The following is a 25,703-nucleotide window of genomic DNA, read 5'->3' on the forward strand; positions in this document are numbered from 1 at the left end:
TTTTCTCTCTTTCGCTCTCTCTCTCTCTTTCCACCTCTCACCCTCCCCCCTCTCTCTCTCTCTATGTCTCTCTCTATCTCTTGCTCATTGTAGTTCTATATACTCGTTATTGTATAGGCCTATAGCTACTCTACAACCAATATTCATTTTTTTAGATAGATTTGATTGTATGTATTTTCATTTCATTGCTTTATCATTAATGGGTCTCCCACCCCCCCTTCTTTTTTTATATCTGCAGTTGTCTTTTCATTTTTCTCAATTTTATTTTACAAGGAGCATTGAAAGTTCCCTCCACGCAATCATAATACTTTCAAATATCGAGTTGAATTATTGTTATAATCGGTTATTTCGTTTTCACCCACTCATTAACACCCCCTCTCTCTCTCTCTCTCTCTCTCTCTCTCTGTCCCTCCCTCTTCCTTCTATCAATGTAGCCGAGTGTCCAGGAGGATGGAGTGAATTTTCGTCCAGTTGCTATAACGTACAGAGCGGCAACCTGAATTGGGACACAGCGTTTTCAACATGTCAAAGCCAAGAAGCTTCGATAGTCGAGATCACGTCCGCAGAGGAGAACTCTCACGTCAATAGCATCTCAAATGGATGGTACATATGGCTTTATTGCAGAGACCATCTCGTTAATGGAGAGTACGTGTGTGGAGATGATAATCATCCAATAACTTACACAGGTATGACACAATTCAGAAATGCACTCGGCAAACGGGTCGTAATTAATTTTTTATTGCATCGTTATGCTTGCGCTAATGAAGCCTTTGAAGACAATTAACCAATACGCCAATATTTGCTCTTTAATTCAATTGTGCATTCAGTTTGTCTGTGATGTTAAGATAATGTAATAGGGCGTATCGTTCTGATAGCGCAATTAAGTTGCTAACGCAGTTCTACGTCTGGCAATACGAGGCGTCATTTAATGACGCCTCGTATATACGCCGGTTAAAAAATTCATTGTTTGCATTTTGCATTCCAACGATATCACTCTCATAAACGTGTTGCGTCAGAAACTGCAATACACTCTGACGTACTATTCCGTCAGGAAATGACACACATCAATCGTGTGTAACGGGCATTAACAGTGGGTTATAGGCCTACATCTTCGCTCTTCATGATTTTGTAATATTGGCTTTCATTACCTGTAAGGTGGTGCTAGCGTGCGACCTCCTCCCCTTGTGATTTGAACACCCCCTCCCATAAAAAAACAGGTAATTTGAGTATTGTTTTACCCGCTTCCTGCTTATCAGTATTCTGGATACGACAGTTTAATGACAGTTGTGCAGTTGTACTTTTTGTCTACTCAATGTTTCCATTTTTCGGTTTAAAAATTATCCCACACTTTAGTGGATTGATAAAAGGCTGCACATGGACTCTGATCAAAATTAGATGTGAAACTACATTTACAGGATACTCTTGGATATAATTATCAACGATATTAAATTTCTCTCTCTCTCTCCCATCATCTTCTCTCCCTCCATTCTTTTTCCCCTAACTTACCCCTATACCTCTTCGTGTTCCTCCGTCTTTTCCCTCTTGTTCATCTTCTTTTTCGTCTTCTTCTCCTCCTCCACCTATACATTTTCCCCACCCTCTCTCTTTCTCTCTCTCTCTCTCTGTACCCCTCTCTGATTTTCATTCACAGCTTGGGGCCCTTCAAAGCCAGCTGATAATCCTGGTTTCGACTGTGTGATGTTCCTCGCTGGAACTTGGAGTGATGCTAATTGCGCCACCCCAATAGCTGTCGTCTGCGAGAAGGACGGTAAGTCGAAATCATTATTAATCGTCATCATCATGATCAGCTAGCATGATCAGCATCATCATAATTATCACCATCACTCTCATAATCATCACCATAATCGTTGTCAGTATTAGTATAGGCCAGAATTATCATCGTCATTATCACCTTCACCATCATCATTGTCATCATCATTATCATCGTCAAATATTTATTATTATATTAAAATGTCGACATCTTCATCATCATTATCGAGATCATTTTTATGTTTTCAACCAATTTTTGTCATCATCATTTTCATCATCGTCACCCCCCGACTTCATTATTATCGTCGTCATTATTTTCATCTTAATCATTTGGCCTTCCACCATCATCATCATACTCATCGTCGCCTACAATCGTAGTCATCATCGGTATAATCATCGTCATTTTCTTCATCACCGTGATCATGACCGGGGATCATGATCATTGCCACCACCGTAATGTCCGTTTTGTAAGCACAAATTTCTGTCAACTTGCCACACAATCCATTTGCTTTTTAGCGGAGAGCGAGGTCCCAATAAAGCCACTGTAAGGGATTGATAATTAAGCCCTCAGAAACTTATCTCAACATTCATTTTTAGCAGCAAGATGAGGTTACGAAAGTATGTTCAAAATTTCAGATCGAAGGACTCTGTGGTTTTCTCTCTATGAGTGAAAATTAAACCCCCCATTTTGTACACAACGAATGGGGTGAATACAACTTTGCCAGTTGCAACATTTAAATTTGAAAAGAAAAATGGCTGTAATTTTGCTATTAATGAATTTTAATTCTAGGCAATTTTTCAATTTTAATTCGTTACGTTTTAAAACAAGTTTTGAGATTTTCAACGTGCATGTCCCCGCAACGCCCTTTCACTTTGTGCAATGTACTTTGCCTTTTTACGATGATTATAGCCGACATACCGGTAGCGTCAACGGAACAGCCGATGACATCCTCAATCAGAACGGAAGGTCCGATCTCCACGGAGGCGGCTGTGATCAACGCACAGCCGAGGACTGCAAATGGCTACATGCAGAGAGATCCGATCCTTACAGGGTACTGCCTAGTCGGTCACGTGATCAAAGACATCCACTCATCTTCTTCGATCCGTTGCTTGGCCAGCTGTATCAGGCTTCCTAGCTGTTCATCAATGAATGTCTTCTCTTCTTAGGCAAGATGTCAGCTCAACGACTCAAACTGGACAATGTCCAGTTTAGACTTTCAGGAAGTAGATAACTGTGATTATTTTGAATATGTGCTGTATTAAATTCGTCAACAAATACAACGTAGCAGATTTTTAAGCAAGGCATTTCATCGAAATCGTTTCTCTCTACCGAGGTGTTATAAAAGCAATTAAGGCCTTCCATTCAGGCGCGGATCCAGGGGGGGGGGCCGAGCGGGCCTTGGCCCCCCCCCCCCCCGCAAAAAAAAAAAAAAAAAAAAAAAAGAGAGAAGAAAGGAAAAGAAGGGAGAAAGGGAAAAAGGAGAAAAAGGGAAAGAAAGAAGAGGAAGAAGAAAAGAAAAGGGGGAAGAAGGAGATCGGGGGGGGGGGCCGAAAGGGCCTTGCCTCCCAGGCTGTTAACCCCCCCCCCCACCCCCCACCCCCAATCAAAAAAAAAAGAGAGAAGGAAGGAAAGGGAAAGAAAAAGGGAAAAGAGGAGATACTGGCGTACTGATAGGGGGGGGGGGGCTTGGGGGAATCATATTCAAACGTGGTTAATTTCTAATTCCACAACGGTGGATTACAAATACTGCTGAAATGACATAATTTCCGAAATTTTTCCTCACTTTTTAGTAAATTATACGTTTGTATGTGTTTGTTGGAAAATGACAAATTCCTAAATTTACAACCAGGCAAAAAATATGATTCTTGAGATTCCTACATGTCAGGGCCCGAGGTACGGCGGGGATCGAGAGCCTCGAGCCCCCCCCCCCCCACTTTTCTTGAAAAGGTATTTTAAAGAGAAATGAAATAGAATGAGAGCAAGAAAGTAAGAATAGTTAACTGCCAGTGTTAACAAAATAATGAGGCATCAAAATATGCTCATCTGACCGTGATTAAATGCCTAAAACCCCTAAGCTTCCGGGGCTTTGCCCCCTGGATTCCATTTAGGGCCCTACGGCGGACCCTTAGATGATCATCTGACGGTAATTTATTACTCAAAACCCCTGATTTTTTGGGGCTCCGCCCCTGGACCCCACGCGAAATAGTGACTTGCCAGTGTCACATAATAATAAGGTATACACAAAAATATGCTCATCTGACCTTAATTAAACGCCTAAAACCCCTGAGCCGCCTCGACCCCACCAGGGGCCCTAAGGCGGGCCCCTGAATGCTTATCTGTCCGTAATTTATCGCCTTAAACCCCTGAGCTTGCGGGGTCGGACAAGGTATCAAGATGTGTTTATCTGACCGCAGGCGCGTAGCCAGGGGGGGGGGGGCGGTCCCCCCAATCGGAAGAGGACGTAGGAAGAAAAAGGAGCAGACAAAGAACATATTTGATATTCAGACAAGGATTAAGGGTATAGAGAACGGTACAACGCTTCGTTTTCTTTCTCTAATAATACTACGTCAAAGCCTCGCGCAGGAGGGGAGGTGGGGGGGGGGGGGGAACTGAATTCATACGAGGATTAAGAGTCGAGAACGGTACAACGAATCGTCTTCTTTCTTTAATTGTTTAATAAAACGTCAAAGTTTCCGCGCTTCGCGCAGGAGGGGGAGGGGGTGGGGACTGAATTTAGACAAGGATTAAGAGTCGAGAACAGTACAACGAATCGTTTTCTTTCTCTAATGATTTAATGAAACGTAAAAGCTTCCGCGCTTTGCGCGGGAGGGGGGGGGGGGAACTGAAATCAGACGAGGATAAAGGGTCGAGAACGGTACAACGAATCGTCTTCTTTCTTTAATAGTTTAATAAAACGTCAAAGCTTCCGCGCTTCGCGCAAGAGGGGGAGGGGGACTGAATTTAGACAAGGATTAAGAGTCGAAAACTGTACAACTAATCGTTTTCTTTCTCTTATGATTTAATGAAACGTAAAAGCTTTCGCGCTTCGCGCGGGAGGGGGGGGGGGGGAGGAACTGCTGAAATCAGACGAAGATAAAGGGTCGAGAACGTTACAACGAATCGTCTTCTTTCTTTAATAGTTTAATAAAACGTCAAAGCTTCCGCACTTCGCGCAGGAGGGGGGAGGGAGGGACTGAATTTAGACAAGGATTAATAATCGAGAACTCTACAACGAATCGTCTTCTTTCTCTAATAATTTAATAAATCGTAAAATTTTCCGCGCTTCGCGCGGGAGGGGAAAAACTAAATTCACACGAGAATTATTTTCGAGAACGGTACAACGAATCGTCTTCTTTCTCTAATAATATAATGAAACGTCAAAGCCTGGGAGGGGGAAACTCGCCCCCCCCCCGCATTACGTCACTGTTGGTCACCATAACGTACCAATATTTGGCTCGCATAATTTCAAATTTGGGCCCCCCCCCCCTAAGAAATCCTGGATCCGCGCCTGCTTCCATTTATATGTGGGATGGGGAAATCAGGGCGAAAGTCATTGTCGTTTGGTCTGCGCTATAAGCGTCTAAAATGGCGTGTGGCTAAATGAGCATTCTTTGTGTGTGGGCAAAGCCTGAATTTTACAACCAGGTTAGAAATACAGGTAATATATCTAAAGCGCTTAAGCTACAGTCCCATATACGTCCCGGACCGTCCCGGACCATCCCGGACCCCATCCGGGGTGATCCGGGATTCGGTCCGTGTTGACACCGTGTTGGCACCGGGGCGGTCCTGGATGGTCCTGGATGGTCCTGGGCGGTCCGGGAGTCGACCCCGGATGTTTTTGACGGTTTAAAACTGCCGGGGTGGTCCGGGACAGTCCGGGACAATAGTTTGATCCGGGGTGATCCGTGTAGCCACCGTGCTGGGTCCGGGGTCATCCGTAGTGGCGCCGGGGCGGTCCGTGTTGATCCGTGGCAGTCCGGGAGTGAGTTATTGACCGCCCAGGACCATCCAGGACCATCCAGGACCATACAGGACCACCCCGGTGCCAACACGGTGTCAACACGGACCGAATCCCGGATCACCCCGGATGGGGTCCGGGATGGTCCGGGACGGTCCGGGACGTATATGGGACTGTAGCTTTTAAAAGCCCCAGTCCCATATAAAGCCGGACCAGCACGGACGAGCACGGACCACTCCGGACCATCCCGGACCATGGTCTGGGGTGATCCGGGATGGTCCTGGATGTTTTGTTCAAAAAAGTGTGATGCTTTTAAAGCTACAGTCCCATATACGTCCCGGACCGTCCCGGACCATCCCGGACCCCATCCGGGATGATCCGGGATTCGGTCCGTGTTGACACCGTGTTGGCACCGGGGTGGTCCTGGATGGTCCTGGATGGTCCTGGATGGTCCTGGGCGGTCAATAACTCACTCCCGGACTGCCACGGATCAACACGGACCGCCCCGGCGCCACTACGGATGACCCCGGACCCAGCACGGTGGCTACACGGATCACCCCGGATCAAACTATTGTCCCGGACCGTCCCGGACCACCCCGGCAGTTTTTGACCGTCAAAAACATCCGGGGTCGACTCCCGGACCGCCCAGGACCATCCAGGACCATCCAGGACCATCCAGGACCATCCAGGACCACCCCGGTGCCAACACGGTGTCAACACGGACCGAATCCCGGATCACCCCGGATGGGGTCCGGGATGGTCCGGGACGGTCCGGGACGTATATGGGACTGTAGCTAAAGCATCACACTTTTTTGAACAAAACATCCCGGACCATCCCGGATCACCCCAGACCATGGTCCGGGATGGTCCGGAGTGGTCCGTGCTCGTCCGTGCTGGTCCGGCTTTATATGGGACTGGGGCTTTAGAGACATCGTAGATGTAACATGAAATAACACGTATTTAGGAGTAAATTGGATCATTTGATAGCTTCGAACGATTTTGTTTTGTAATGAAATTAAGATTAAAGACTCTCCTGGTTGTACCTTTTGTAAAACTATTCTTGAAACCTACATACATCTTTTTATTAGTTGTCAAGTTGTAAAACCTATTTGGGAAAAGACTATAGGCTTAAAGATTATTTATCAGAAGAATAATTAAGTCATAAAGGCTTCGATATTCAAAAAAAAAAAAATTGGTTATGCCCAAGACAAATTCCTAACATATTTGTGTTTCTCTTCCTTAAATATTATATTTATATGTGCACATTTCAAAATAAATTTCCCAATTTAAAAGGTTTTAAAGCTTACGTTGCTGACCTTAAAGATCTTGAATACTTTATACCAAAACAGAATAACAAACTTGCAACTTATTTTACAAAATTGAGGTTTTTGATTATCATTTCTTCTTTTGCTACCTGCATCCCTGCTATATGTTATGATTGACGTTCTAATATTCAGTTGTCTTATTTAATGGATTGTGTTACTCTTGATTTCTAATAGCTTTCGAATTATTTGTAAATATTGTGATTCTGTTTTGATTTAATAAAACATGCAAAAAAAAAATGTATTTGAACTCTAAAAAGTGAAAGACCTTTTAAGGAAGCGTTAAAGGTACTATGTCTCATTTGCAGGCCAAACAATGAAAAGGTTAAATTACAACGGCATTTGAAAGACAATATTCATTTAGAACTTCCCTAAAAACGGAAGGGCTTGAAAATGGCTTTAAGTTGGACAATAACGACTATTAGTTGTGGAGTCGACTTAAGTGATTGCAATCACATAAGTAATAGTCTGATTTTCAGACCCTTTTACCGATGTCGTATGTTTTGTGCTGCACAAAGATTCAATCAGTTTAATTCTGGCCATTACAAGTAGTGGGTTATTGATGTAGACGAAAGCTCATGTACTTGTTAGCTCATGTTATGTATGTAATAAACAAACATGTCAGTCAGTCACTCAATAGTGCTTGAGAGTGAAGTCTAGAAAGTAAACGGGTTTCCTTGCAAAATTTGAATACTAGGACACTGCTAATGTTTAAATTTTACAGATAGGACATACATGACATATTCATTATTCCTGTAAAGTTCTACAGAATTTGATGTTGGCTGCAAAAGGAACATAATATCTTTAACAGAGTGATCTTTATTAGCCTTTCCTCAGCAAAACAATTTTTCTTCTTTACCCCGAAGCATTGCTGAAATACAAAGAAAAGTACAAAGAAAGCTTTCAGGGACAATTATGATATATCTGCAAATGAATATACGTCCATCAGGGGCCCCTGGCAGGGGGCCTGTTTCATACAAATTGCTATCAATAACAAATGCTATAAATTTCTATGACATATTTGCTTTCGGCCAATCAAGTGCCACAATTTTAGTAGCTTATAACGGTTATTGCTACTTGTTATTAATTGACATACAATCAATCCGAAATACATGTGAGATCACTCTGACATTGATATTCATTCTAAGGTAAGTCGGAAATGCACGAAAGTTTAATTTCTTGGCAGTTTTTTTGTTTGTTAATGAAATACGTTATCGCACTGAAAGAACTGAAAAATGTTAAAAACAATTAACTTACATGACTGTAGACCCTTCAATGTCACTCAGCATAATCTCCATCTCACTTCCATATAATTTTGTCCGACAAATCATCGGTTTCTTGGTTGCCGATTCAGCTAAAAGACAGATAGATCTTTTCGGATGTTGGATCCACCTTCCTTCGAAATGAGCGATATCGCAGATGAACCTTATGAAAGGTAGCATTGAACAATGAGACATTCACTGGAAAGTAGCCAACCAATAAGCCAGTTCACGGTTGCAGTCTGAGCATGAGCAGATAAAGGTCATTGCAGAACAAATTTTGAAATACACGGAGACGAAATACTGGATACGTGTTCATGAAAGTTATGTAACATTATTCATTCATGCACATTCAGTGCCATCCATGATACACAGGTGGAAGTATTCTTTGAAAAGGGGAAACAAATGCTATTTATATAGCACCTCCATCGCTGTAGGAGTGATTATTTCAAAATGTAAAAAGTGGGACCTCTTCATGTTTTTAAGATCTGTGGATATTCGGGGTCATTGCAGTAATGTGCTAACCGTGAACTGGTCTATTGTGGTAGTTAAGATGAAGGCTTTGTGTAATGCTATGTGAGAGGGAAACGGTTCATTCGGTTAGACTTTGATACTAATTAGCAGTGATTTAGAGATAAAGATGAGGTTTCTTTTACCCCCAAGAGAATGAAATCTGAAAGAAAACGTCTAGCAGGTATTGGGAAAGATTAATAATGTTGCACAAAGGAACATTTTATCCATCATTTTTTAAAATCATTTTAAAACGATAAAACTGATTCAAATTTGCTGGCTATCATTATAATCGAATGTTACCATTTGCTAAAGGCTTTAGGTATACGTATACGGTTATTTGAATAGATCAAGTTAGTGTTTGGTAACATGATACATGTATTTCGAAACGAATGGGACACAACATGATCATACAAATACGAGAGACAGAATGACGAAAGTGAAAAATAATAAAGTTATTAATTTTGTATATATAAAAGCACTATTACCTTTGGGGGATCTCAAATTGGCAATCTTGTCAGTGGATAATGACGCAGTCACGGACAACTCTCCATGTTTGTTGTGTAAAAAATATCAACAATTTTTGTTTTTCTCCCTTGAAGTGCTTTCTTCCTTGGGGCACTATTAAAAAGATATTATGGATAGTAAATCATTATAGGTCCTCTGAAAAGAAAAGACGCTCCTGAGTCATACATTTTGACATTTTGACATCTTTTTTGTTTTGGTCATTTTGTGTGCTGGAACTAATGGGAAACTTGTCCGCAACTACATCACAGTGAGCAAATTTGAAGTTCCCATACATTGCAACTTTTAGACATTCATACCTTTCGTATCTTTTGTCCGATTTCGTTCAAACTTTCATCAGTCTGCTTCTCCGGTAGTTTCTACTTCTTTTAGAGTAGTTTTTTTTTTTTAAAGGTTTGTTTCTCTTTCATTAAAAATATTATCATGAATAATAAATTAAATGAAATAAAAGACATACACTTCCCAATCTCGCACAATAACCCCTCGAAAGCAGGACCAAACACGCACATAAAAGCATCGCCCACATTCTGGCAGGTTGCTCCATTACGACACGGATTACTACGGCAAGCTGTAAGACAAAGGGGAAATCCGTTGCTTTTTCAGCAGCTGTCCTTTTGTATGCTATTATCTGAAAGTGTTGCGTTATACACCACGGGCGTAGCTTTAGCCCCCCCCCCCCCACTCTCTCTCTCTCTCTCTCTCTATCTATCTATCTCTCTTGCTCTCTCTCTCTCTAATTATTTTTTTCTTCTCCTCTTTCTTATTTTACTTTTTCTTTTTCTTATTCTTCTTCTCCTTGTTCCTCTTGTTCTTCTACTTCATCTCCTCCTCCTTTCTTCCCTTTCTTCATTTTCGTCTTATAATTTTGCAATCGGCAGATGGACAATGTACGTCAGACATGCAAGCTTAATATAATCATTAGGAAACCTTCGGTAATTGCTTCTGTAAACAAATGGTTATTGCAATATCAAAGAAGCAGGCCAACTTTCTCTTAAATTACCATAGCAGAAGAAGAAACAAATCAGTTGGTAACGGAACAGGACTTTAGAAAGATCATCGTTGAAGAGTAAGAAATAAAAAAAGACTTATACCGAGGAAGAGCATTATAAAAAAAAATCTACTCGTTCCGAGCAGCATAAAGAATTTTATGATAATGTTGACTTTTGCAAAGTTTTCTTCTTCAAAATTCACTTTCGTTGGTGTGATTCTGTTTGAAGTCATGATAGGATTCGTCCATGTACAGTGTGAGTATGACAAAATTGTTTCCTAACAGTTAAATTCGTCCTATCGTTCATTTATCTTCGATTCATCAAAATATATCTATTTTCGGGGTCTTAAGAAAATTGTTCTCGTGTCAATTCGACCATATTATATGTACGTTCTAAGTTGCATGCAGCATAAGATTTTCCGTTCTCATCTTTAACTTATTTGTAAGGACTGCGGTGACCTCTTTGCTTTATTAGCGTGAAAAAAAATCTACACTGGCAAGAAATTCAAATCGGGACAAAAAGATCAAATATGGGAGAAGAACAACTGTTAAATCACATTATTCTTTTAACTAAACATATGATTTTTAAATATAGTTCAACTAAAGATAGACCCCAAATTCCTCAAGAGATTAAAAAAGAATTATAGTAAATAGGCAAGAAGAAAAGGAATTAGCAGGGGAGAGGGGCACTTAAACACATCGCTTGAGGATGAGAGAAAAAAATAATATTCATTTAGTATAATTCATTTGAAAACATTATGTACTGTGTATTAAACTATATTAAATGTTTTTTGAGGGATGTACAATTTTCTTTATATTTGATATGTTATGTAAATCAATGAAGCTGTATGTTTTGTTTAAATATATTTTGTACTGAACGAATACAATACAAAAATGCTAACAAAAAAATTCATCATCGCATATGATATCGATGATCACATCTCTCTTGCTCATTGTAGCTCTATCTATTCGTTATTCTATAGACCTATAGCTACACTCTACTATGATATCCCCCAAATAATAGTCACTATTCAGACTTATATACATCACTTAAGAAATCCAGCCATCTGATTGGTCGAAATTGGAGTCGGGATTTTAGCCATTCCCGTAAAGAAACGAAAAATGACAAAACCGATTAATAGTCCAAGAGTGAGACCCTCAAAATTACGGTTACCGGCCGGGAAAAGAATAAAATTTTGCTGCGATACCCATTGGTTTACGTGTTGATATGTTCTTGAAGCGAGCGCGGACACCATACAGTACGTGCTCTTTGTCTGCGATTCCCAACTGATCGAAAATTTCAGTCTTTTTTCTGGCAAAGATAAACAGACAGTTTCTCAGATTTTCCGAGATGTTTTAACCAATCTTTACTCGATAAAATTATTGGTAGATTTTTGTGTCAATTCGGTATATAAAAGAAATATCGACTGCTTTAATGTTCGAGGACTGGCTGTTTCTATACTGGCTCTCGGGGAAAGTTGCATCCGCTGCGATCACCCCTCGGCGCGCCGCCCACCCAGCTGCACCTCGGGATGATAGCAGCGGATGTAACTTTCCCCTTGAGCGTATAAAAGCAGCCAGTCCTCTCGTAGCAGTCGATATCTCTTTAAGATAAAATTGTATGTGTTTCATTTAATCGCATTATCATTAATGGGCCCTTTTCCCCTTATTTATTTATGCATTTGTCTTTTTCATTTTTCAAGGAGCATTCTAAGTTCCCTCCATGCAATCATACTACTTTCAAATATCGAGTTTAGTTATTGTTATACTACTTCTACTTCTACGTCGGTACTTGACAGGATCCATCAATCAGGATATAACGTCAAAGTTGAAATGTCTGGCAAGGTGCTCTTGTGCAGTGCAGTCAGTTGGTGTATTATGTACACGGTTAGTTCGTTTTCATCCCCCTCAGTAATCTCTCTCCCTCTCTCTCTCGCTCTATCTCTCCCTTCTTCCTTCTCTCTATTCTATCAATGTAGCCGAGTGTCCAGGAGGATGGAGTGAATTTTCGTCCAGTTGCTATAACGTACAGGGCGGCAACCTGGATTGGGACACGGCGTTTTCAACATGTCAAGGCCAAGGAGCTTCGATAGTCGAGATCGCGTCCGCAGAGGAGAACTCTCACGTCAATAGCATCTCAAATGGATGGTACATATGGCTTTATTGCAGAGACCATCTCGTTAATGGAGAGTACGTGTGTGGAGATGATAATCATCCAATAACTTACACAGGTATGACACAATTCAGAAATGCTTTCGGCAAACGGGCCCTAATTAATTTTTGATTGCATCGTTCTGCCTGCGCTAATGAAGCCTTTGGGGGCAATAGACCATTTTTTACGGTTGGCACATGTCCCAAATGATCCCAAATATCCACAAATGTTAAAGACATCGAATGGCCCCACTGTGTACATTTTTAAATAATCACTCCTATGGCCCCACTGTGTACATTTTTAAATAATCACTCCTACAGCGATGGATGTGCTACATGAATAGCCTTTGTTTCCCCCTTTCAAAGAATACTTCCACCTGTGTATCATGGAGTGTACTGCTTGTGAATACATGAATAATGATTACATAACTTTCATGAGCATGTTTTCCAGTATTTTGTCTCTGTGTATTTGACAATTTGGTATGCAATGACCTTTATCTGCTCATGCATGTATTAGGCAATAAGCTAGTATTTCAACGACGTGTTTGCTCATTAATTTAATTGTGCATTCAGTTTGTCTGTGATGTTAAGATAATAGGGACTTTTCGTTTTACATGACGAGAACGTGGACCGCCACGTGTAACATCCTTTTAAGGTAATGTGACGTCCTTTTAAGGCACTGCTGGGCACGGCCCAGTGCCTTAACACAATGGCACACACGGCAGTCCACGCTCTCGTCGTGTAAAACGAAAAGCCCCTATTGTAATAGGGCGTGTAAGTCGCTAACGCAGTTCTACGTCTGGCAAATGACGCCTCGTGTATACGCCGGTTAAAAAAATCATTGTTTACATTTTGCATTCCAACGATATCACTCTCATAAACGTGATGCGTCAGAGACTGCACCACTCACTGCCGCACTCTTACGTCAGGAAATGACACACATCAATCGTGTGTAACGGGCATTAACAGTGGGCTATAGGCCTACATCTTCGTTCATTATGATTTTGTAATATCGGCTTTCATTACCTGTAAATAGTCACTGACATAATTATTTGGTATAGGGTGGTAATGGCGTGCAACCACCCCCCCCCCCTGTGTTATTTAAAAGGGAATTAATCTCAAACTACATTTTTAATTTCAGTTTGTAGGTCATTAAAAACATTATCTGAAAATATAAACATCATACATTTGACTGGCTACGCCAGCGGAACAACAGTTATACAGTTATACTTTTTGTCTAGTGAATGCTTCCATTTTTCGCACTTAGTGGATTGATAAAAGGCTACACATGCACCCTGATCAAAATTAGGTGTGAAACTGCATTTACAGGATACTCTTGGGTATATTTATTATCAACGATATTAATTCTATCTGTCTCTCTGTCTCTCTTTCTCTTTCTCACTCCTCACTCTTTCACCATCATCTTTCTAGCCCCCTCTCATCCCCTTTCCTCATTTCTCTCTCTCCCCCTCTCTCTCTCTCCCCCCATCATCTTCTCTCCCTCCCTCTCTTCCCCCTAACTTACCCCTATACCTCTTCGTGTTCCTCCGTCTTTTTTTTCTTCTTTTTTCTTTCTTCCTCGTATTCTCCTGTACTTCTTTTCTCTTACCCCCTTTCTCTCTCCCTCCCCCTCTCTCCCCCCCCTCTCTCTCTCTCTCTCTCTCTCTCGCCCTCTCTCTCTCTCTCTCTCTCTTTCTCTCTCTGTACCCCTCTCCTTTCTCATTCGCAGCTTGGGGCCCATTGAAGCCAGCTGATAATCCTGGGTTCGACTGTGTGATGTTCCTCGCTGGGACTTGGAGTGATGTTAATTGCGCCATCCACATAGCTGTCGTCTGTGAGAAGGACGGTAAGTCTGAATTGATATGATCATAATCGTTAGCATCATGATCAGCATCATCAGCATCATCATAATTATCACCATCACTCTCATAATCATCAAAATCGTTGTCATTATTAGTGTGGTTTTTATATTCATCATCGTTGTCATTTTCAACTTCACCATCGTCATCTTCATCATCACTATTGAGATCATTTTTATATTTTTGAATTTGTTCATCATCATTATCATAATTGTCTCTAAAGTTGGAGAGATCCCTTTATGTTTTGAATATAATATTTCTTTGAAAGTTACCTAGTTTCTATCATGACTTTCCATGCATTTGGTCAATGATAGGGTATGTTGGTTTATTCGAAGTAAAAAAAATAGTAATATATAGTTTAATAATCATATGCTGATATACACGAATTGGAATCAGGCTGGTACAGTGACAGTTAAACAAGTGATTAGAGACGGTAAATGAAAGGAACCAGGTGTTCTAAACTTGATATATCCCTCTCAGTTAATATTTGATGTGAAATATGAAAAAAAATTACAATCCTTTCCTGTTTACTTTTTTAGTAAGATGAGATCTAAAAAACAAACTATTTGTTGCAAAAGAAAGGAAGATGATTTAATTACACTTAAAACAGGAGATGATATTAGTCTTGGTTCTATAACTACCAAAAAGAAACATGCAATAATGAGTGCATGGATTTCTGAAGAACCGCCAACTATATTAATCATTTCTCTCTCTCTCTCTCTTTCACATGGTGCACCCGCAAGCCTACTGTATATATCATTTTGGTCAATGTTTTGTCATTAACATACTCTTTCAATTCGATTTTTTCCCCCGTTCAAAATATGTACAATTAAAGGTAGTAGGATTAGGCAATTCAATTTTCAATTGCTGAACAATATTTTACATTGAAATTCAAATTTGCTAAAATTGGTGTGTTCTTAATGACAGCAAATGTAGACATTGTGAGGAAGCAGAAACAATTTTTTTTGTATTACACTGTAAACTCGTACGAACATTTTGGAAAATCTTTTAAATAAATGTATAAATGAAGAACTTCTAGTGATAGGGTATGAATTGGACGATATTACTTACGAAATGTTCATTCTCATTTGCAACGTAGCACAATAAACAGTCTATCGAAGCTATATAAAATGTATATTAAAAAGTAAAAAATGCAACGCAAATTCTTTATGGGTTGATTTTAAGTTTATGGTGAAATCATATTTGGAAAGTGTAAGTAATTATACATTTTGAAAAGGAGGTGAAGTTCAAAAAATTCTATCAATTGTTACTGTAAAACTATGATTTTTTTAAAAATTGTATGTATATATGTTATTGCTAATAAATACCTCGAAAGAGGATGAGGGGAAAAAAAATCATCATTGTCACCACTCTACTTCATTATTATCTTTGTCATTATTTCCATCGTAATCATTTAGCCTACCACCATCATCACATTCGGCATCGTCATCAAAATCATCAACGCACTCATCGTTGCCTATAAAGTCATCATCAGTATCATCGTCATTTTGTTTTCATCATCATGATCATGATCATTGCCACCACCGTAAAGTATGTTTTGTAAAAGCACGAAATTTCTTTCAAAATGCTTCGACGTAATACCAAACAATCCAGTAAAGCAACTGTCGGGGATTGACAATTAGCCCTCAAAAATTGTTCTCAAACATTATATATAGCAGCAAGATGAGGTTATGAAAGTATGTGCAAAGTCTTAGACCAAAAAAAAAGACTCTGTAATTTTCTCTCCATGCCCTCATTTTGTACACAACGAATGGGGTGCATAAAACACTGACAGTTGCAACATTTCTATCTGAAAAGAAAAATGACTGTAATTTTGCTATCAATGATTATTTTCTTCTCGGAAGAAAACAATATTTTTGAGATTTTCAACGTGCATATCCCCGTAACGCTTTTTCGCTTCGTACAATATACTATGTATTATAGCCGATATACCGGTAGCGTCAACGGAACAGCCGATGACATCCTCAGCCGCAATCACAACGGAAGGTCCGATCTCCACGAAGACGACTGTGATCAACGCACAGCCGATGAGTGCCAATGGCCTCATGCAGAAAGATCCCATCCTTACAGGGTACTGCCTAGTCGGTCACGTGATCAAAGACATCCAATCAACTTCTTTGATCCGTTGCTTGGCCAGCTGTATCAGGCTTCCTAGCTGTTCATCAATGAATGTCTTCTCACATGAGGGAAGATGTCAGCTCAACGACTCAAACCGGACAATGTCCAGCTTAGACTTCCAAGAAGTAGATAACTGTGATTATTTTGAGTATGTGCTGTACTAAATTTGTCAACAAAAACGACGAAACAGATTTTTAAAGCAAGGCATTTCATCTACATTGCTTCTCTCTACCTAGGTGTTATAAAAGGAAGGCCTACCATAATTGGGACCTTGTGGGATGGGTAAATCGGGGCGAAAGTCATTGTCGTTTGGCCTGCACTGTAAGCGTCTAAACTGGCGTGTGTCTGAATGTGCATAATTAATTGTGTGTGGGCAAGGCTAAACTTGACGACCAGGTTATAATTATAATATCTATAGCGCTTAGAGACATCGTAGAAGTAACATGAAATAAATACCCCATGTTTAGGGGAAAAATAGAATCATTTGATAGCTTCGAATGATTTTGTTTTGGTATGATATTAAAGGGATAGTTGAGTTCTGTTTTCAGATCGCAAATATGCCTTCAAAGTGCATGGTTATTGCTCTTAATTATTCTTATCAATGACTTTTTTTAGTGCCATTTAAGAACCTAAAATTGCTAAGAAGGTAATTTTAGACCCCAAAAATTAATGTGTGAAATTTAGCCAATAATATACGATTATACCAAATCAGCTCCCCTTTAAAAATATACGGTGACCGTTAATTAATTAATTAATTAATAATAACAATACCTGGACCGGCTGTTTGTGCGTAATATAACCAACACGAAAAAGCCAACAAAAAAGCCAACATCGGCATTGGCTGAAATGCAACGTAAAAGGCGCTATTTTGTTTTTTTCAACAGCTTTTAATGGCTGGTTCAAATTATCTAATATTTGTGGTGGTACACGTACAAGTATTAATGATGATTTTGTCATTTAAATTGTATGTTTTTTCAAATTTGACAGTCAGTTTTTCATTATCTCACAAAAAAAATATTTTGTGTAGCGCCCTCTGCAACGGAACTCAACTATCAAATGACTCTCCCGGTTGTTCCTTTTGTAAAACTGCTCCTGAAACCTACAGGAGAACATACATCTTTTTTTAATTATTTGTCAAGCTGTAAAACCTATTTGGGAAGAGTAATTAAGTCATAAATGCTTCGATATTCCCCAAAAACATTTTGTAACGCCCCAAGATAAATTCCTAACATATTCGATTCTTCAACTTAAATATTTTATTTATATATATATATATACAAATTTCAAAACAAATTCACCAATTAACAATGTTTTAAAGCTTACATTGATGTCTCAAAAAAGAATTACAAATTTGCAACTCATTAACAAAATTGAGGTTTTAAATTCTTATTTCGCTGCCTGCATTCCTGATATATTTATCTTTTATAACTTTGTTACGATCGATGTTCTGATATTTAGTTGTCTGATTTTATGTATTGTGTTACTCTTGATTTCTAATAACTTTCCAATTATTTGTAAATATTGAGTTGCTTTCTTGATTCAATAAAACATGCGAATAACAAAAAAAAAATCGTTTGAATTCTCCATAACGAAAAAAGTGATACACAGTTTAATCCAGCGTTAACAGCGTGATCTTTATTAGCATTTACTCAACAAAACATTGAGGTTTGACTTAATCCATACAGAATGTATGATAACCCAGCGATGTATAAATTTCATCACAACCTTGAAATGAAAAACAACAAAACCATGTGATAAAGTACAGTCAGACGATCCTCTCTTTTATTTCTTTTTTCAAATTACTTTTTTCTTATATGGCAAAAGACTTTATGTGGCGAACTTACAGTAAACGTGCGAAGATGTGCTAAGATACAACTATGACAGACAAATAGGTGTCGAGTTTCAGAGTATATTAGTCATTTGGATATCCATACTATGGCTTTAACGCCCTTTATATGTCAAGATAAGGCCATATGAGGCTGTGCCTCAGAAACCTGAATTGTATTTTTTTTTTTTTTTTTTTACTAATACTACATGTATCTCCGTTTTTTTAAAAAAGGGGGTACTTTGAAGGTGAAGGAATACTGACAGCATTGTACTACCTTCAGATATAGAACTTAAAACAATTTATCCAAATGTGACAGCTGAAGTGCTCCATTTACCGAGTCGTTACAGTATGGAATTATCTTTAAAAATACCAATCTTACTTCGAGGAGTGAAAATGATTAATGAGTGGAGGTTATATAAAAACACTTTCCTTCTATTTACCAAAGCATAGCTGAAGTACTAGTCCAAAGAGAAACTTCCAGGGACAATTATGATTATCTGAAAATGTACGTCCATCGGGGCACTGGGACACTGGTGACAGGGGGAGGGGCACCATAAATATTGATTTGAGGAAAGTATGGATGAATGATGAAACACATAGTCGTAGAGTGAGTGGGGCGTGGCAAGGGTTGTAATTCCATCGTATTCTTTTTATGTTGCTTGTCTCCCGCCTTTTCCCTATCTCTCCTTTTCTCAATTTATTTTAATATTTCGCCATTTGTTTGAGGAAAGTACCCCCGTGAAAAGGACATATATTAGGCCATTCATAACGAATAATAAACGATGAAGAACTAAATAAATTTAGGCATGATTTTATGATTATGATGATTATTGATTTATGGTTGTACTTGATGTTTATAAGGCGTGTTCACAATTAACCATCGTTACCAATATTATAAACCCTTTTTTTTTTACACTCAACGGTACAAAAGAAGATTTACAGAGCTCACTGAAAATATTGGGTGATTTTGAAGAAATGTCAAACCTAAAGATCAATATTACAAAAACTCATGTGATATGGATTGGGAAAAATAGAGCCCGCAAAAAACAGCTAATGCCAGAGCACAAACTAAATCAGAAGGTTATTCGAGATACTTAGGAATAGATTCTTCGGTTAACTTAGTAGAGATGGTAAATCATAATTATATTGAAAAAATTAGAGATATAAAACGCCAAATTATTTCATGGTCCAAACGAACCTTAATTGTCCTCGGAAGAATAACTGTAGTCAAATCTTTGTTGGTGCCAAAATTGAAATATTTATTGCTTTCACTTCCAGAACCGAATTTGCAAATTATGAAAGATATAAATCGTTCTTTGTATGCATTTATATGGGGTAACAAACCTGATAAAATCAATAGAGAACAAATGTGTCAACTGTATAATAAAGGTGGGGTTAAGATGATTGATATTTACATTCATGCTAAATCCCTGAAAATATCATGGATTAGAAGATTTGTAACTGATTCTCAGATAGAAAGTTTCACTTTTCACATGTTCAATTCATTCTTGCCCAAGACCTATTTTTTCACCTGTATATGGGCTCACATTATTTTAGAAAATTAGCAGACTTGACTCCAAATCCATTTTGGAAAGAGGTCCTTTTCGCTTGGTCAGACTTGGTCGAACTTCTTATTGACGACATTGCAAGTCAACCTCTCTGGAATAACCCCCACATTAAAATAAATGACAAAGTGGTGTTTGTGGGGGCTTGGAATTTACGAGGAATACGTTTTGTAAATGACATCCTAAACAATAGATGGTTCTTTTTGTTCATATTTTGAGTTTCAGCGGAGATTTGACATACAAACAAATTTCCTCCAGTACTATGGTCTTTGTAATGCAATTCGGTCAGGTTTTAAAATGACTACACATGTAGCTCCTAGTAAGGCCTTAGAACCTATCATTCCCGAAGCCGTGCACCTTGTGTTGAAAACAAATGTTAGTTGTTCACATATTTATCAGTCTTTGCTAAAAAAAAAACAAAGTAAAAGAATGTAAAGCCCTTACAAAGTGGAAAAGTTTTTTAGATTTTCAAGATGTACTTTGGGGTTCGTACTGTCGAATTCCATTTCAGTCAACAATAGATATCAACATGAGGTGGTTTCAAATCAAGATTTTAAATAGAATATTATACATGAAGGACAGTTTGTTAAGATTTGGTGTAGTGGCTGGCAAGAAGTGTACTTTTTGTAGTAACAATGATGAAACTATCATACATACTTTTTGCTTTTGTAACTATTCTAATGAAGTATGGTCGAAGTTAGAGTTCTGGATATTTCGTAATATGGGGGAAAGGATCAAACTTACAAATAAAAATAAAATGTTTGGATTTTGCTGTAGCAATAATAATGCACTCAACTGTGTTCTGATAGTTGTAAGACAAGAAATGTTTTCAGCTAAATTACGAAATCAATTACCATAATTTTATATAATTTTATCAGCTGTAAAACGTTACTATGAAATGGAATACCAAACAAATCCCAGAGAGAATAAATTGGAAAAGAAATGGTTTCACTTTAGAAAATATTTTGAGAGTGTTGGAAATGTGCTAACATAAACATGATCATGTATTTTATGTTTGGTTTTTTGTTGTTGGTATATTTAAAGTACTAATTTTGTCATAAATGTTTGTTTTTATCTGCCACAAAAGTTTTCTGCCGTGATGATTATTATCTGTGTCAAGCCATTATGTATGGAAATTATTTATTTAATTATTTGTATATGATATATGGATGTTCTGTATATGATGAAAATTGTTTTGAAAATAAAGAACCCATGTAAAAGGGGATTTAAAAAAAAAAAAAAATAAATTAAAAAAAATATTACAAACCCGAATGTCTAATTTGATTTGTTACATAATTTATGTGACGATAATTTGGATTTGCCCTCAATTTGAAATTTGCATATCTAGCAGAGAATTCACAGTGTCGAAACTATTGCCTAGTACGTTGACTCCTACGATGTTGTGGCCGACCTCGATGATTTTAAATAATTGGTTGTCGACCAGGAAATACAACTGGGAGTTGTAACTGGTTAGTGCGTGCGGGAAACCCTTCAATTCGTTCATGGCAATTTTCTTCTCTGCATCGTCTTCGCTATTGATATCCATGTAGGAGATCCCATAGACCCCTTGATACAGTGGCGGATCCAGGGGGGGCCCCCCCCCCCTTGAGAAAAAAATCATGTAAAATCACGTGATTTTTACCTTTTTTTGGGGGTTGGGCCCCCCCTGGCGCTCAAGGGGGGGGGGGTGCAAATTGAAATTTTTTTTTAGGATAAAAAAAAAAAAAAAAATGTGCTCACTACCCCCCCCCCCCCCGCCGCCCCCCCCCCCCCCCCCCCCCCACTGAGCGCGTTTTTCAAATTTTCGGGAGCAAAAAAAAAAAAAAAAAAAAAAAAAAAAAAAATTGTGCTCTGTACCCCCCCCCCCCCCCCCCCCCCCATTGAGCGACTTTTCGGCCGGCGCGATTTTCAAATTTTCGGGAGCAAAAAAAAAAAAAAGTTGGGCCCCCTCCCCTAAGAAATCCTGGATCCGCGCCTGCCTTGATACGTCCAGTAGATACGGAATTCTGTGGAAACAATAATTTTGAGAAGTAGTTGATTTTTTTTAACATCGCAGAGAAGTGGTACCGATCGTCTAGTCGAGTGGTTAATCACTTGACCGGAGACACTGGTTAGAAGGAATTTCTTATATTCAGTGAGCACGGGCAACGGCATCCTATATAGCAAGAGCAAGTGTGGATGTGAACGCTAAAGAAGTATACCAATTATCATCATCCTTGTTGTCATTATCTTAATAATGGTAACAATGTGCATTATAATTATCTTCTTCTTTTCTCCTTTTTCTTCTTCCTATATTCTTCTAATTATTATCATCATTATTACAATGTAATTATTATTATTATTATCTTTATTATCATTATTATTATTATTTTTGCTATTAGTAGTAGTAGTAATACTAGTATTGTCATTGTTGTTGTTGTTGTCATTGCTGTTGCCTTGGAATGTGACGGGGTAACGTAAGGCTTGAGAGACTCACCGTTAGGAGCCACTGTAATCCCCACTGGCGCTTTCACAAGGCTTCTAATAAGGGTAGTTCTCGTACCAGTGTTTAGGTTCTTCTTCTGTATACTTCCTTTAGTACCATTAGCACGGACACCACCAACGAATATATCCCTGTGTAGGAAGCAGAGAAGGAGAGACAAAGACAGTGAGATGACAGACGACAGAAAAGACCAAATAGAAAGTGAGGAGAGAGATGGGGGGATGGCCGAGAGAAAATGCAAGAGGGAGAAACAGAGAAGATAGGGAGAGAAATTGAACGAAAGAGAGAGAGAGAGATGGGGGTAATGGCCGAGGTGATACGAAATAGGAGAGGTGAAACGGGGAAGATGGAAAGAGAGAGAAAGGAGAGTTGAGAAAGGAGAGAAAGGAGAGGGTGAGGGGAAACAAATAAAAACTAAAATTGAAGTGAATTTGTGATATACAGTGCGTCCCAGAAAAAAACGAAACCGAGAATTATTTAAGGTTTACTTAATCACAGTTCTAATTGATAAATGACATACATTTGTAAAGCTTAGATCCTCCTCTTTCATTTGATGAAACTCATATAATTCATATTTCACGCATGAGTGATTCAAATCAATTTGAAGAGAGCAAACCAAAAAGACATTTGGCAGACGGTATCTGAATTTCAAAGAGAAAATCACATTTCTAGAACGTTGAGTTTCTGCCCTTTCATAATTATGACACCTCAGTGAGGAAAAATGAGCTAGGAATAACAAAGTTCTCTTTGTTTAAATTAGTGCTTGCATTTCCATAATTTCATTACACGAATTCGTTTTCACCGGCTGCCTGCTGTAGCAACAAACGGAGTTGACAAAAGACTTAACTCCGTTTCGTTGACAATCAGCCGCAGGCGAAAGACTTCATGCATTTCTAGAAATGTAATTTTCTCTTTGAAATTCAAATACCGTCCGCCAAATGACTTTTTGGTTGCCTCTCTTCAAATTCATTGTTATCACTAATGCGTGAAATATGCATCATATGAGTTGCATTAAATAAAAGAGGAGGATCTAAGCTTTCCAAATATGTGTAATTTATTAATTTTAAATGTGACTAAGTTATGATAAAACATCAATAATTTTCGATTTCGTTTTTTCTGGGACGCACTGTATAGACAGAGTAAAATCTGTCCTGAAAAGTAAAAAAAAAGACAGCCTTTATAAATCTTATTTTCCCAGAGACCGGTTTACTAACAAGTCATATTCAAATTATGTCCATACTGTTTAAAGAAATGTTCTTCTTGACAACCTGAAAGCCTGCCAAATTCTTGCCTGACGTAGCAACAAGTAAGGTATGCAGATTGGACTTCAAGTATAGTAGTTCAGTCATTAATAACAAGTAAATTAAACACCTCGTCACTATGCCCACCTTATTTTAACTCCCCCTGTATTGTTTATTCTTGAATTCTTTCCTTTCACTAAATCCCCATTCCTCTTTCCTCATCTCCCTCTCTCTCTCTCTCTCTCTATCTGTCTTACTCTTGCTCTCTATACCTATATTCGCTCTTTCTCTTTCTCTCTTTCTCTCTCTTTCCCTCTCTCTCTGTCTCTCTATCTCGATGTCTCTGTTTAATAATCATCGCATAATCTTTTCACTTAATTTCTATCATTTATTAATGAAAAAACGAATGTTTTATTTTCCTAGTTTAAGTCATTACTATCTTCCAGTAAGAACAGTAGAACAGAAGCATTCTTAACCACTTAAAACCATCTATGTGAATGTATGTGATATTCTGTTGTGCTAGATTTTAAAATAATAGATTACACATGCCCTATATTAACATTTCCCATTGTGTTAGAATGCCCGGTTTGCTTTTGTCTATATTTACACTAAACACAATTTTAAAAAATCAAGAAATCAATTCTAGACCAAAATCAATAGGTTACCCTTTATATTGGATTATTTTCGGGTTATATTATGCAATTGCTGTTCGCATATTTCAATAGGCAACGCATCATGCTATCAGCGAGTTCGTAATTAGGATTTGCGCATGGGCAGATAAAGGTCATTCGTACCCAAATTGTAAAACCATTGAGACGAATTCTCGGATCGTGCTCATGAAAGTTATGTAATCAGTATTCATTTATGCACCAACAGTACATTTATCTGATACACAGGTGGAAGTATTCTTCTCAAGAGGCAAACAAAAGGTATTCATGAAGCACCTCCATCACTTTGGCAGTGATTATTCTAAAATGCACAGGTGGGAATTATCCATCGTGTCTAAGATCTGTGGATGTTAGGGACTTTTAGATTTGCGTGGACTGATACGTGTGACGTCCATTCAAGAGAGTGCATTAAATGGACGTCGACCGTAGCAATCCACATTGTCTTCTTGCAAATCTAAAAGTCCCTTTTTTGGGGTCAGAGCTATTTACGAACTCGCTTAGTGATATTGTCTCAGGTTTATTTTTGAAAGCTTTTGCGATCGTGGTCTGAAGTGTAAAGTTAAATAAAAACACTGTAAAATCAAAAGCATTATTTGCTAAAAACATAATGAAATAAAGAAATTAATAAATAATAATGATGCGAATGAAAAGAACAAAATGATTTTAGAAATATGTTATAGTCCTACCTGGTTTTTCTGTCTAGATCGAGTGAATACAGGGCCATGCCTGACATAACAACTTCCCCTAGATTAGTGCCATTGAAATGCGTAATGCGCAAGGTCGAGTTACGTTCAATCCAGTATTGTCGTTCAAAGTCCATTGCTAAATCTGCAATGACGGTGAGTACAATTTTGCGATCAAACATTTGTCTTTCTCACTCAGATTTTTCATGGATATCGTTTCATTACTTTATCATTATAACCAATTACACTGTTACCCGCAAAGTTGGAATACTAAGGCTAAGTATTTCTTACCTCCTTTTATAAAATGACTGTTACAATATAATGGTTTATTCATAAAAGAACAAGTTCATGTCTTATCAGAACTTTATTGACCAATTTAAAGAGTCATTGAAGTTGATAAATAAAGTTATGAGAAGATAAAAACTTTTTAAGAATAAACCATATTTTCACAATCATTTCATTAAAAGAAATAAGGACAACAAATAACTTTATTGACAACAGTGTACACACACATATATATATATATACATATGTTTATGTTTCCTAACTAAATTGTTCGTCTCCTACATTATTGCGTCGATTTCAAACAAATTTTCAATCTCAGATCACAATATTGTACTTTTTTGCATAAGATTTTAAAAATAAAGGCTTATATATTGATTACGTAATAAATAGTCCTATATGATATATGAAATACATGTTAGAACATTCTGAGATTGAAATTCATTCTGAGGTAAGCCTTGAATGCATTAAA

General features: G+C 38.3%; 2 protein-coding genes and 1 long non-coding RNA gene across 3 annotated transcripts; 2 read left to right on the forward strand and 1 right to left on the reverse strand.

The window, feature by feature from the left end:
* The first annotated feature begins 447 nt into the window (after positions 1 to 447).
* On the forward strand, positions 448 to 3,128 carry LOC115926632. Its single transcript, XM_030991561.1, has 3 exons — positions 448 to 686; positions 1,652 to 1,768; positions 2,681 to 3,128. The coding sequence occupies exons 2-3, from the start codon at positions 1,699 to 1,701 to the stop codon at positions 2,935 to 2,937; spliced, it is 327 nt and encodes a 108-aa protein (XP_030847421.1). The 5' UTR covers positions 448 to 686; positions 1,652 to 1,698; the 3' UTR covers positions 2,938 to 3,128.
* A 7,006-nt stretch (positions 3,129 to 10,134) lies between these two features.
* LOC583047 (low affinity immunoglobulin epsilon Fc receptor) lies at positions 10,135 to 16,936 on the forward strand. Its single transcript, XM_030991562.1, has 4 exons — positions 10,135 to 10,589; positions 12,313 to 12,564; positions 14,214 to 14,330; positions 16,288 to 16,936. The coding sequence occupies exons 1-4, from the start codon at positions 10,493 to 10,495 to the stop codon at positions 16,644 to 16,646; spliced, it is 825 nt and encodes a 274-aa protein (XP_030847422.1). The 5' UTR covers positions 10,135 to 10,492; the 3' UTR covers positions 16,647 to 16,936.
* Positions 16,937 to 21,853: 4,917 nt separating this feature from the next.
* On the reverse strand, positions 21,854 to 25,082 carry LOC115926372. Its single transcript, XR_004065051.1, has 3 exons — positions 24,953 to 25,082; positions 22,352 to 22,488; positions 21,854 to 21,881 (listed from the first exon to the last, which is right to left on the reverse strand). It is a non-coding gene; the product is annotated as an uncharacterized LOC115926372 (long non-coding RNA).
* Positions 25,083 to 25,703: the final 621 nt, after the last annotated feature.

Source organism: Strongylocentrotus purpuratus, unplaced genomic scaffold (assembly GCF_000002235.5).
Source record: "Strongylocentrotus purpuratus isolate Spur 01 unplaced genomic scaffold, Spur_5.0 spur5_scaffold_2, whole genome shotgun sequence".
Lineage (NCBI taxonomy): Eukaryota > Metazoa > Echinodermata > Echinoidea > Camarodonta > Strongylocentrotidae > Strongylocentrotus > Strongylocentrotus purpuratus.